General features: G+C 46.4%; 1 protein-coding gene across 1 annotated transcript in view; it reads left to right on the forward strand.

Moving 5' to 3' along the window:
* Positions 1–11,960, forward strand: part of FITM1 (fat storage inducing transmembrane protein 1) — a 36,386-nt gene extending 24,426 nt beyond the window's left edge. Inside the window, exon 2 of the mRNA XM_040354592.1 lies at positions 11,105–11,960. Coding sequence (XP_040210526.1) covers positions 11,105–11,723 — 619 coding nt within the window. The 3' untranslated portion in view covers positions 11,724–11,960. The remainder of the gene's footprint in view (positions 1–11,104) is intronic.
* Positions 11,961–13,846: the final 1,886 nt, after the last annotated feature.

The raw sequence follows: 13,846 nt of genomic DNA on the forward strand, positions 1-13,846 counted from the left end.
TTGCCAAACTACAAGTCCCATGAGGCATAGCGAGACTCTGACAGCATCAAGCATGACACCCAGAGGCAGAGGCATGATGGGACTTGTAGTTTGGCAACAGCTGGAGGTCCGCTAATTGCATATCCATGATATAGAGGAACCATTCCCCTTCATTTTCCTTCTGCAGCCTTTCAGCTGCTGCAGAAGGAACATTTAGGGATAGGTTCCTCTATATGCAGCCCCTCCTATCCAGGTGTACAGGGGGCCGCATTGAAACCCTGGAGCATGCAATTGTGACCCTGGCAACTCCTGTACATACGCCCCTGCTGGTGGGATGGGATGAGTGGCAGTGCTGGGGGGAATGGGATGAGTGGCAGTGCTGGGGGGAATGGGATCAGTGGCAGTGCTGGGGGGAATGGGATCAGTGGCAGTGCTGGGGGGAATGGGATCAGTGGCAGTGCTGGGGGGAAAGGGATCAGTGGCAGTGCTGGGGGGAAAGGGATCAGTGGCAGTGCTGGGGGGAATGGGATGAGTGGAAGTGCTGGGGGGAATGGGATGAGTAGAAGTGCTGGGGGGAAGGAGGAATGAGTGTCAGTGGTGGAGATAGGGAGGAATGAGTGATAGTGGTGGGGGGATGAATGAGTGGTGGGTGGGATTGCTGGGGGGAATGGGATGAGTGGAAGTGCTGGGGGGAATGGGATCAGTGGCAGTGCTGGGGGGAATTGGATCAGTGGCAGTGCTGGGGGGAATGGGATCAGTGGCAGTGCTGGGGGGAATGGGATCAGTGGCAGTGCTGGGGGGAGGAGGAATGAGTGTCAGTGGTGGAGATAGGGAGGAATGAGTGACAGTGGTGGGGGGATGAATGAGTGGTGGGTGGGATTGCTGGGGGGAATGGGATGAGTAGAAGTGCTGGGGGGAGGAGGAATGAGTGTCAGTGGTGGAGATAGGGAGGAATGGGTGACAGTGGTGGGGGGATGAATGAGTGGTGGGTGGGATTGCTGGGGGGAATGGGATGAGTGGCAGCGCTAGGGAGAATGAAATGAGTGTCAGTGGTGGAGGGAGGGAGGAATGAGTGTCAGTGCTGGGGGGGGGGATGAGTGAGATTGCTGGGGGTGATGGGATGAGTGGCAGTGGAGGAGGGAGGGAGGAATGAGTGTCAGTGCTGGGGGGGGGGGGAATGAGTGAGATTGCTGGGGGGGGATGAGTGAGATTGCTGGGGGTGATGGGATGAGTGGCAGTGGTGGAGGGAGGGAGGAATGAGTGTCAGTGCTGGGGGGGGGATGAGTGAGATTGCTGGGGGTGATGGGATGAGTGGCAGAGGGAGGGAGGGTGGAATGAGTGTCAGTGCTGGGGGGGTGAGTGAGATTGCTGGGGGTGATGGGATGAGTGGCAGTGGTGGAGGGAGGAATGAGTGTCAGTGCTGGGGGGGGATGAGTGAGATTGCTGGGGGTGATGGGATGAGTGGCAGTGGAGGAGGGAGGGAGGAATGAGTGTCAGTGCTGGGGGGGGGGGGTGAGTGAGATTGCTGGGGGTGATGGGATGAGTGGCAGTGGTGGAGGGAGGGAGGAATGAGTGGCAGTGCTGGGGGGGGGGATGAGTGAGATTGCTGGGGGTGATGGGATGAGTGGCAGTGGTGGAGGGAGGGAGGAATGAGTGTCAGTGCTGGGGGGGGGATGAGTGAGATTGCTGGGGGTGATGGGATGAGTGGCAGTGGTGGAGGGAGGAATGAGTGTCAGTGCTGGGGGGGGGGTGAGATTGCTCGGGGTGATGGGATGAGTGGCAGTGGTGGAGGGAGGGAGGAATGAGTGTCAGTGCTGGGGGGGGGATGAGTGAGATTGCTGGGGGTGATGGGATGAGTGGCAGTGGTGGAGGGAGGAATGAGTGTCAGTGCTGGGGGGGGGTTAGTGAGATTGCTGGGGGTGATGGGATGAGTGGCAGTGGTGGAGGGAGGGAGGAAAGAGTGTCAGTGCTGGGGGGGGGGGGGGATGAGTGAGATTGCTGGGGGTGATGGGATGAGTGGCAGTGGTGGAGGGAGGAATGAGTGTCAGTGCTGGGGGGGGGGTGAGTGAGATTGCTGGGGGTGATGGGATGAGTGGCAGTGGTGGAGGGAGGGAGGAATGAGTGTCAGTGCTGGGGGGGGATGAGTGAGATTGCTGGGGGTGATGGGATGAGTGGCAGTGGTGGAGGGAGGAATGAGTGTCAGTGCTGGGGGGGGGGGGGTGAGTGAGATTGCTGGGGGTGATGGGATGAGTGGCAGTAGTGGAGGGAGGGAGGAATGAGTGTCAGTGCTGGGGGGGGGATGAGTGAGATTGCTGGGGGTGATGGGATGAGTGGCAGTGGTGGAGGGAGGAATGAGTGTCAGTGCTGGGGGGGGTGATGAGTGAGATTGCTGGGGGTGATGGGATGAGTGGCAGTGGTGGAGGGAGGAATGAGTGTCAGTGCTGGGGGGGGGATGAGTGAGATTGCTGGGGGTGATGGGATGAGTGGCAGTGGTGGAGGGAGGGAGGAATGAGTGTCAGTGCTGGGGGGGGGGGATGAGTGAGATTGCTGGGGGTGATGGGATGAGTGGCAGTGGTGGAGGGAGGAATGAGTGTCAGTGCTGGGGGGGGGGGGGTGAGTGAGATTGCTGGGGGTGATGGGATGAGTGGCAGTGGTGGAGGGAGGGAGGAAAGAGTGTCAGTGCTGGGGGGGGATGAGTGAGATTGCTGGGGGTGATGGGATGAGTGGCAGTGGTGGAGGGAGGGAGGAAAGAGTGTCAGTGCTGGGGGGGGGGGATGAGTGAGATTGCTGGGGGTGATGGGATGAGTGGCAGTGGTGGAGGGAGGAATGAGTGTCAGTGCTGGGGGGGGGGGATGAGTGAGATTGCTGGGGGTGATGGGATGAGTGGCAGTGGTGGGGTGGGATAGAATCAGCAGTGGTGGTGGAGACTGTCACTGACTGGGTGCCAGGATAAGAGACTTACTTGCTGTCAGTTTCCACTTAGTTTTCCCCTGCATTGCTCCGTGTCTCTTCTCTTTACACAGTGGCCGCGACCTCCTGCAGCTCCTCCCCCACCTTCTTTCAATTGGTGTAAGCAGTGTCCGCCCCGCCTCCCTACATTCTCTGTCTCTGGATAGGCGGGGGCGGGGCGGTCCACAGTCTCAGCGCTGCCTTCTCTCTCCCCTTAGCTGACGAAAGCCCCCCTCCCCACGTCGGAACGAACCGACAACACACAGTGACAGGACAGTTAGGTGCGCCCCTCACGCGGGTGGCGGGCCCCCCTGAATTGGTGGAACTACAGGGCCCAGTCGCACATGCGACTGCTGCGACTACGATAATTCCGCCACTGCCTTGCGGTGATTCATAAGTCTCATATTGCAATCACTAAGCCGGTCCTTCAAAATCCTCTACCGTTTATGGAAACCCTTACTCTTCAACTTCAAACTAACTCCCAGGAGACTGTGCACATTCTCCTCTGCTACAGACCACCTGGACCCAAATCGCAGTTTTTACCATCATTAACGGAGTTCACATCCACTTACTCCCTTAACAGCAATCATCTTTTGCTGCTCGGGGATTTCAATCTGTGGGCCAACTCCTCACAGGATCCCATCGCGGATGCCTGCATCGACCACCTGGAAGGGTTAGGACTACAGAAACTTATATGCGGACCCACGCATGCTTCAGGTCACACACTCGACCTAATTTTCAGACAAAATCTGAAAATAAACATTTTGGGTAATGAACCTTTGCCATGGACAGACCACCATGCAATTAGTTTCACAATTTCCAAAATTCCACTAGTTATAAAAGCACCCAAGCCGGTGACAATACACTGGGCTAGATCTCAGAAGAAGCTCCACTCGGAACTCTTCAAATCTACCCTGGGAAACCGAATTGTGGCTATTCCTCCTCAGTTAGCAGCCTCAGATACACTGGATGCCATAAATGCAGCTCTGCTACAGTCAGCCGACTTAGTAGCACCAAAACGCAAAGTCCGCATCCGGGAAAAAAAGTCCAGCTGGTTCAATAACCAGCTGTCGCTACTGAAGCAAGAGCGCAGAAGGGCGGAAGCCGCCTGGAAAAGAAGCCCTTCAGAAGATCGCCTCACCATCTACAAAGCAATAACAACACAATATCACAAAGAAATCACAAAGAAATCTTCAAAGCCAAAAAACATCATTTTTCCATGGTGATTAACAGCGCCATGAACCGTCCACGAGAACTCTTCAGGATGGTCACCCAGACCATGAATCCGGGATGTCTTGAAGTCCCCACTTCAGACACCCAAGAGTTCTGTAATGAACTATCGGATTTCTTCATCAACAAAATTGAAAGAATTCGGGTAAGTATTCTGCAAAACAATACTCCGCTCAGCCCCCTCTTCAATCAACTACAAAACACCGACAGAAACCCTCTACAATCAACAAAGTTCATTCTGGAACCAATCTCCGTCAATACCACCAAAAATATCATTGGTGCGTTGCGGAACAGCACAGCACCCAATGACATCATTCCCACCAAGCTACTGAAGGAATGTGCCGACATCCTGGCGCCTCCCATCACACAGCTTATAAATCAGTCATTTAAGGAAGGCATAGTGCCATCCCTGCTGAAAGAGGGCACAATCCAGCCCATCTTGAAAAAAACTAATTTGGATCCCATGGACCCAACTCACCGCCGTCCCATAACAGGCCTAAATGTTCTCTCAAAGATAATGGAGAAAGTGGTGGTACAACAGCTGCAACAGCATCTGGATACCCACAACCTACTTGATCCATTTCAATCAGGCTTCCGTCCCGGACACGGGACGGAAACGGCCTTACTGAAAATATGGGACGATGCGCTTGAGGCCGCAGACGAAGGAGAATCTTGTCTCCTGGTTCTGCTGGACCTAAGCGCAGCCTTCGACACAGTAGACCATAAATTGTTACTGAGGCGACTAGCAGAAGTAGCCAGAGTCGCAGAAGGTGCTTTACCATGGTTTTCCTCTTTTCTTGGAAACCGATCACAAACAGTGAAACTGGGATCTTTCACGTCGGAAAAACGCACGGTGCCATGTGGGGTCCCCCAAGGATCCCCCCTATCACCGGTGCTGTTCAACATCTATCTTCGTCCTCTTTTTGATATTATCAGTAGCCAAGAACTACTCTATCACTCTTATGCAGACGACACGCAACTGTATTTTCGCATCTGCAACAAAAAGGATCATCATCTCAGATTAGAGAAATGTCTCTCTTCAATAGAAAACTGGATGACTAAGAGTTATCTTAAACTCAATAGCTCTAAAACAGAACTTTTTATGTTTCACGCCAGTCGGAAGAGTCAACTGGCAACAAACTGGATACCACCGCCCATTCTGGGACAAATCATCTCCCCTAGCTCCAAAGTCAAAAGTCTAGGAGTCACTTTTGACACCTTCATGACAATGGACGCACAAATAGGGTCAGTAGTCAGCGGATCGCACCATTTGATGCGCCTACTTCGCAGACTTATTCCATTTATCCCCAAAGAAGACGTAGCAGTCGTGGTGGGAACAATTGTGAATTCCAGACTGGACTATGCAAATGCCCTTTACCTCGGGCTCCCTAAGTACCAAATCGCTCGTCTACAAGTCGTACAGAATACGGCCGCAAGACTTGTGACTGGGAAAAAATCATGGGAATCAATCTCACCTTCACTGAGATCCCTTCACTGGTTGCCAGTGAAAGACAGAATTGCATTCAAAGCACTCTGCCTGACACATAAGTGCATCCATGGGAAGGCTCCGCGATATCTATGCGACAAGATCAAACCTCACAATTCCAACCGCATTCTGCGATCCACCGACCAAAATCTGGTCAAGGTTCCAAAAACCAAATACAAGTCCAAAGGAGAAAGAAGGTTTGCTTTCCAAGGTCCCAGGCTATGGAATGCTTTACCAACCAGCATTCGGTTGGAGCAAAACCACCTGTCTTTCAGAAAGCAGATCAAAACTCTGCTCTTCTGATGTCTTGAGACACGAACAACCAGCGCCCAGAGGCGATTCAGTTCGCATGTGCCGCGCTATATAAGTTTTTCATTCATTCATTCATTCACTGTACATCACCCCAAAAACACCTCAATACCAACAGTGAAGTTTGGAGGTGGGAACATCATGGTGTGGGGCTGTTTTTCAGCATTATGGTACTGACAAACTTAATTTCATTGAAGAAAGGATGAAGAGAAAAATGTACCAAGACATTCTTGATAAAAATCTGCTGCCATCTACCAAGATGATGAAGATGAAACAAGGGTGGACATTTCAGCAAGACAATGATCCCAAACACAAAGCCAAGGAAACTCTCAATTGGTTTCAAACAAAAAAAATAAAGCTGCTAGAATGGCCCAGCCAATCACCTGACTAAAATCCAGTAGAAAATCCATGGAAAGAAATAAAGATCAGCATTCAAAGAGGCCCACGGAACCTTCAAGATTTGAAGACTGTGTGGACGAATGGGCCAAAATCACACCTGAGCAATGCATGCAACTAGTTTCTCCGCACAGGAGGCATCTTGAAGCTGTCCTTACCAACAAAGGATTTTGTACAAAGTATTAAATACATTTCAGTTAGCGTGTTCATTACTTTTTTCCTGTATTCCATTTTATTACTCATAACTTAATTTCTGAACTAATTTTTTTTTTATTTCATATGTGCAGTACCCATAGTTTTCTCCTTCAAAACCTCTTAAAGCCATCAGTCTATCTATCCAAATGTCAGGGGAGAAAAGTTCCCATAGTGTAAAACATATTACTTGTAAACTTAAAAGCACTCACATTTTTGTGTGTCTCCACTGACACAAGTATAAAAACGTATAATCTTTGAGGTCAAGTTGGCCTCTGTCCGCAAGCTCAAAACCGATGTGCGTGGTGACACCCTATCTGAAGCCTTGCCCTACATGTTTCATCATCTGACGTCCTCCAGGGGCAGTAGGACGTACACTGCCATCCACGCCAATATATGCCTATAGTTCCCTTTTAGAGATAAAAAGGAAGAAGGTTGTAGAGAAGAATAGAGACTCTCTACTAAAGAATAAAAGAATGCCATGCGTTGTGGTTTGATTACAGACTACATCACACAGTCCAAGCAAACTGAAAAAATTATAAGAAAATTTTGGCCCATCTGGCTAAAGGATGAGACCTTAAGGGAGTTTCTCCCCAACAAACCAAATTGTATTGCGCATTATCTTATTGAAACCCCTAAAAAAGCCCAAAATGTTTTTGAAAATGTAATATTTCTATAAAGCTTATAAGACTACAAGGAAAGACAGAAATAAAAGGACAAAATTTCAACACAAAGAGAATATGAAATAAAACAATTAATTACATGTAAATTTTCCCATGTTGTATACATGTTGGAATGTCCCTGTCGAGCACAATATAAAAATGAAAAAATTAAAAACTAGGATAGGAGAACATATAAACAACATAAAAGATGGCTTGATAAACATATCGTACCAAGACACTTTGAATTAAAACATAACAAAGATCCTAGTTTATGGACTTTTAATTGGATAGATAAAATCACCACCTATTTGAGAGGGAAAGATATGTTGAAATAAGTTTCAAAAAAAGAAACAAGCTTGATATTTAAGATGGATACATTGTAACCAAAAGGCTTGAATACATTTTTTACATTTTAGACCCATTCTTGTAATTTTTGTATTTTTGTTTTTTTATTTTATTTTTAATTATTTTTCAGATTTTATTGTGTGCATGTATATTTTTTTGAGTTGGATTTATTGATTTTTTTTTATTTGGTTTTACATACATTTTTTTATATCTTCCCAAAAATGTTTTCAGGTAGAATGCCACTTTAGGTTCACACGGCCCCTTTAAATGCTCCGTTATTTATTAGGTGGACTTTGATATACGAGTACTAGTCCTTAGTGGCATATTAAAGGGGTGTTCCAGCCTTTTTTTAAGTTTATTAAAAGTCAGCAGCTACAAAAAGTGTAGCTGCTGGCTTTCAATAAACAGACACTTACCTGCTCCACGGTTCCAGCGACGCGCCGGCCAGGGGGCTCCGCTCCTCGCCCCCCCTCGCCGGCCGGCGTCTTCATTCCTAGTGTGGGCACCCGGCAGTGACAGCTTTCGGCTTCACGGCCGGGCACCCACTGCACGAGCGCCACTGCGCATGCGCGAGCGGCACGGCGCCGTCCGATTGGACAGGCGCTCGCCTACAGGGAGGGGCTGCAATAAGGCGATTAAGCTATTCGCCTTACCAGCCCCTCAGCGGAAGGAGGAAGTGGGACAGGAAGTCCCACTCCTCCTGACCCCCCCAAAAAAATGACATGCCAAATGTGGCATTTAAGGGGGGAAGGAGTGGATTAAGCGGAAGTTCCATTTTTAGGTGGAACTCCGCTTTAAGGCATAAGATTGGCACTTTAATTTTTAATGCATTAGGAGTGTATCAAATATGCCGCTCCTTTTTAGTTTTTACAAGATGTTTTTACAGTGTCGCAATGTATTTGCACTATATGCATATAATGGCGTGGATGATGGCATGCATCCTACTGCCCCTGCAAGATGTCAGATGATGAAATGCTTAGGGCGGGGCTTCGATCGTGACGTCACCACGCACGGCGGGTTTGAGCTAGCGGCTAGAGACTGCAGCCATAACCAACTCGGCTCTAAAGATTATACATTTTATACTTGTGTCAGCGGAGACACACAAAAATGTGAGTGCTTTTACTAAGTGGATGGATGGATTGATTGATGGCTTTAGGAGGTTTTGAAGGTGAAAACTACGGATGCTGCAGATTGTTACTCCCAGAGGGGAATGCGTTACTAGTTGGTTTATAACATTACCAGCACTTACCTCTGGTGAGTATATTTAATACAGTTGGTACTGGATTCAGTTTGTAGTGTGTTATATATATGAATTTTTGAAGGTATGTGTAAACAGATTGCACTTGACATATGGTTATCACAATTAATTTATGGGGATTTTTATTTCTGTTTTGCGTGCTACATATTGCGGTTGATTTACTAAAGGCAAATATACTGTGCACTGCAAGTGCATTTCAAGTGCAGTTGTTCTAGATCTGAGGGGAAGCTCTGAAATGAGGGGAAGCTCTACTGATTTCTATTATCCAATCATGTACAAGCAAAAAATGCTGTGTTTTATTTTCCTTGCATGTGATTGGTTATTCTTTGCAAAGTGAAGCTTTACCTCATGTACTAAGCTTTGGAGCAAGTGCACTTGCAGTGCACAGTGTATTTGCCTTTAGTAAATCAACCCCATTGTGTTTAGGATTAATTGCACTAACATATTATTTATCAACAGCGCTGCCTTTTAGTACCGTATTTATCTACATATAAAGCGCCCCCCGGCGTATAGTGCGCACCCCCAACCTGGAAGGGAAATTTCAGGAAAAAAAGAAAATACTTACAGTTTGAATGCCCCTCCTCGGTGTCTTGCCCGGCATCCATCGGCGGCCTTGTCCGGTCCAGCGTCCGTCTGCGGCCTTGGTGGTGTCCTCCCCGCTTCTCCCGCGCTGTTTTTGAGTCGATCCCCGCTTCCCGCGCTGTGTTTGAACGCCGCCGCCAACATATACCGAGCGCAGTACACTCGGCCACGCTCGGCTTCTCTCGCATAAAGGCTAGGAGGCGGCACAGGGCGTGACCACGAGGGGAGCCGAGCCTGGCCGAGTGTACTGCGCTCGGTATTTGTCGGCGGCGGCGTTCAAACACAGCGCGGGAAGCGTGGATCAGCGTATATGACGCACCCACGATTTCCCCCTGATTTTAAGGGGAAAAAAGTGCGCGGTATACGCCGATAAATACGGTATATTTAACACACTATGGGCCCTTTCACATGGGTGGACTGTTTAGGTCCGCCTGCCCGTTTTTTAGGCGGACCTGAACGGGCACTCCATGCTCCTCTATGGAGCCACGGATGTCAGCGGTGACATGCCCGCTGACATCCGACCCGCTCCGATTTGCCAAAGTGTGATGGAGGAAACCCCTACTTTTCCTTCGGTCTATCGGATCGGGTGACAATGGACTCTATGGTCTGTCGTCATCGGATCCCCCATAGGGGAGAGTGGTGCTCTGACAGGTCAGTTCCTGTACAGTATGCAGAGACAGACCTGTCATCTGCCTGCTCAGCGGGGATCGACGGACAGCCCCCCGCGTGAAAGGGCCCTAAAGTTTATTACATATCAATTAGACAGCAGCTGTGCATTTAATGATTTTTTTAGTTACACACATTGGGGTTGATTTACTAAAGGCAAATCCACTCTGCACTACAAGTGCGCTCGCTGTAGATCTGAGAGGAAGATCTGAAATGAGGGGAACCGATCCTGACTTTATAATTCAATCATGTACAAGCTAAAATGCTGTTTTTTTTTTTTTCCTTGCCAGTCCCCCTCAGATCTACAGCAACTGCACTTCCATGTGCACTTGCAGTGCACTTAGAAGTGCACAGTGGATTTGCCATTATTATTATTTCTATTATTATTATAAAGGATTTATATAGCGCCAACAGTTTGCGCAGGGCTTTACAATCTGGGGAGACACTACACCAGGGATATGCAATTAGCGGACCTCCAGCTGTTACAAAACTACAAGTCCCATCATGCTTCATCACTGAGTGTTATGCTTGTGGCTGCCAGAGTCTTGCTATGCCTCATGGGACTTGTAGTTCTGCAACAGCTGGAGGTCCGCTAATTGCATATCCCTGCACTACACCAACAGTACAATTCAAAAAAAGAGGGTAAGAGGAGCCCTGCTCCTGTGAGCTTACAATCTAAGAGGGAGGGGCTGGTGAAACAAAAAGTAGGGACTGTGAGGGATGAACCAATGAGGGGAGTAGAAAATTTGGTTGGTAGCCGGAGGCAGCATAGGGCTCCCTGAAGAGATGAGTTTTCAGAGATTGCCTAAAAGTAGACAGAGTAGGAGATAGCTGGACAGATTGGGGTAATGCATTCCAGAGGACAGGAGAGGCTCTGGAGAAGTCCTGGAGACAAGCATGGGAGGAGGAGACAAGGGAGTTGGATACTTTTTCACCACATTCACTAAGGGGAACGTTTATCTTTCCTATCATTCTTACTATGTCAAATCATAGCAGTAAAAATGTTCCTCAATCATAAAGTACACTCTCTCACTGTTTTCCCTTCTACAGGAAGTTTGTGCACTGCTCATGTGGATGGACGTTTCTACTCCTGTCTGGATTTGTCCTGCTTGTGTCTTTGGTCCCCACTCGTCGTCCACTGCTATGTCTCATGCATCTTGCAAGACTTGGCATAACTACAACCCTATGTCAATGCATTCCCTTCCTCTTCCGAATCTTGGAGGATCTGACTGGTTCCTGTCTTCAACCAATGCCACCTGGTACACTGTTTCTACCACGACTGGAAACTAGGCAAACCTGCCAGGCCGAAGGACATCAATGGCAGGGCTACCATATTTCTCGGCAGACCTTCACCCTCACCTTATGCAGCCTGTCTTTGGCAGAAGAGCTATCTGTGTTTGTGCGCTACCTGAAAAGGGGATACCCAGCTGGAACTTCTTTGCGTTTAGTCTTCCTATTGAATGCCAGTCTTCTGGGGCTTTACAACTTGCTTTTGATGTGCACAGCTCTTTATACACATGAATATACACAGAGTGTGGTTGGTGTAGCCATGGGAACCTTATTTTGGCACATTACATATCGTGGCTGGTACCGCACATTCTATTCTCCTGGGCCACCCGGGCATGGAATGTTTCCCAGATTTGCAGGGGGTAGAAACAAACTGGAATGAAGAAGATCTAACATTTTATATGGAATTTAAATATAACATTTCTCCGATTTTTTTATGCAAATGATCTGAAAGTAAACTATTGCCTACTAATAGATTTTCATTCATATTTGGTTACTACGAGCAGCTACAATATAAAAAAACGGGAGAAGATTTAAAGTATAGCAACTGAATTAACCTTAGTCATCAAAAAAGTGTATCCATGACGAGTAGAGATTAAAATAAAGACTACCAGAAGAAGCTCGAAAAGTTTTTCTTCGACATGAACTCTATGAGAACAACAATTTAAAAACCATTAGCATGGGCATTCAGAATGACTGGAGTTTTGCAGAATATTGAACCAATACTGAAATGAAGCTAAATAGTTGAATAATTTGATTGGGTTGCATATGAATACCGGTAGATTTAAAATATGGATAATGTGCACAAACGCAGTGGCGGCCCGTCCATAGTGGGCGCAGGGGCGCCGCCCCCCCAAAGCTACTCATCAACAAAAAAAAAAAAATGAAAAAAAAAATGAAAAAAAAAAAAATGACTTTTTTTTTTTTTTTTATAACATGTCCCTTTAAGTGTGTGTATGTGGGGGGGGCGGAGCGCCGGCCACCGAGGTGCTGTGGGAAGCATGATGTCATCGAAATCGTGAGATTGGGCAAGCCGCAAGAAAATCTATCGGCTGGCTTTTATACTGCCCACGGAGCGCAAAGCTCCGCGCTCGCACAACCACTCTGTGCTGGATGTGGTGTCCTGTTGGTGGTTAGTGATTGGCTGGTCCATAGGACTTAGGGCGGTGCTTTTATCTGACCAGCCAATCACTTCCGGTTTTCTCAGTGACTCATCCTGGCTACTGGCTAGTCTGAACATCGGGACATCTCACTGAGCTGCTAGCAGGTAATTAGGCAGAGAACTCTTGTGTTGTGCTCTCAGAACGTGCAGCAGCAGTGTCCTGTGTGTAGAGGATCTGGGATGTAGAAGGAGAGGGGAGTACAGTGAAGGGCTGAGAAGCTTTTAGCACATTTCCTGGGGACAGTAATCTGGATGGGGCTGTTAGTGTTATTACACATCTCCAGTATGTGTAACACGAGGGTTCCCAGCTCTGCAACCTCCTAGAGTCATGCAGCTCATGCTGTGTGTATTCTCTCATCTCTCTTCTATATCTCTCTCTTTCTATTCTAAATCTATCTATCTATCTATCTATCTATCTATCTATCTATCTATCTATCTATCTATCTATTATATCTCTATCTATCTATCTATTATATCTCTATCTATCTATCTATTATATCTCTATCTATCTATCTATCTATCTATCTATATCTATATATTATATCTCTATCTATCCATCTATCTATCTATCTATCTATCTATCTATCTATCTATCTATCTATCTATCTATCTATCTCTCTATATATCTATCTATTCTATCTCTATCTATCTATTCTATATCTATCTATTGATTATATATCTATAGCTATCTATCTATCTATATCTATCTATCTATCTATCTATCTATCTATCTATCTATCTATCTATCTATCTATCTATATCTATCTATTATATCTCTATCTATCTATCTATCTATCTATCTATCTATCTATCTATCTATATGTATCTATTATATCTCTATCTATCTATCTATTATATCTATCTATCTATCTATCTATCTATCTATCTATCTATCTATCTATCTATCTATCTATCTATCTCTATCTATTATATCTCTATCTATCTATCTATCTATCTATCTATCTATCTATCTATCTATCTATATCTATCTATCTATCTATTATATCTCTATCTATCTATTATCTATCTATTCTATATCTATATCTCTATCTATTCTATCTATTTATTATCTATCTATCTATCTATTCTATATCTATCTATTTCTATCTATCTATCTATTCTATATCTATAGCTAGCTATCTATTCTATATCATCTATTCTATATCTATCTATCTATCTATCTATCTATCTATCTATCTATCTCTCTATATATCTATCTATTCTATATCTATCTATCTATCTATTGATTATATATCTATAGCTATCTATCTATCTATATATCTATCTATTATCTATCTCTATCTATTATATCTCTATCTATTATATCTCTATCTATCTATCTA

The sequence above is a fragment of the Rana temporaria genome, chromosome 1 (assembly GCF_905171775.1).
Source record: "Rana temporaria chromosome 1, aRanTem1.1, whole genome shotgun sequence".
Classification (NCBI taxonomy): Eukaryota; Metazoa; Chordata; class Amphibia; order Anura; family Ranidae; genus Rana; species Rana temporaria.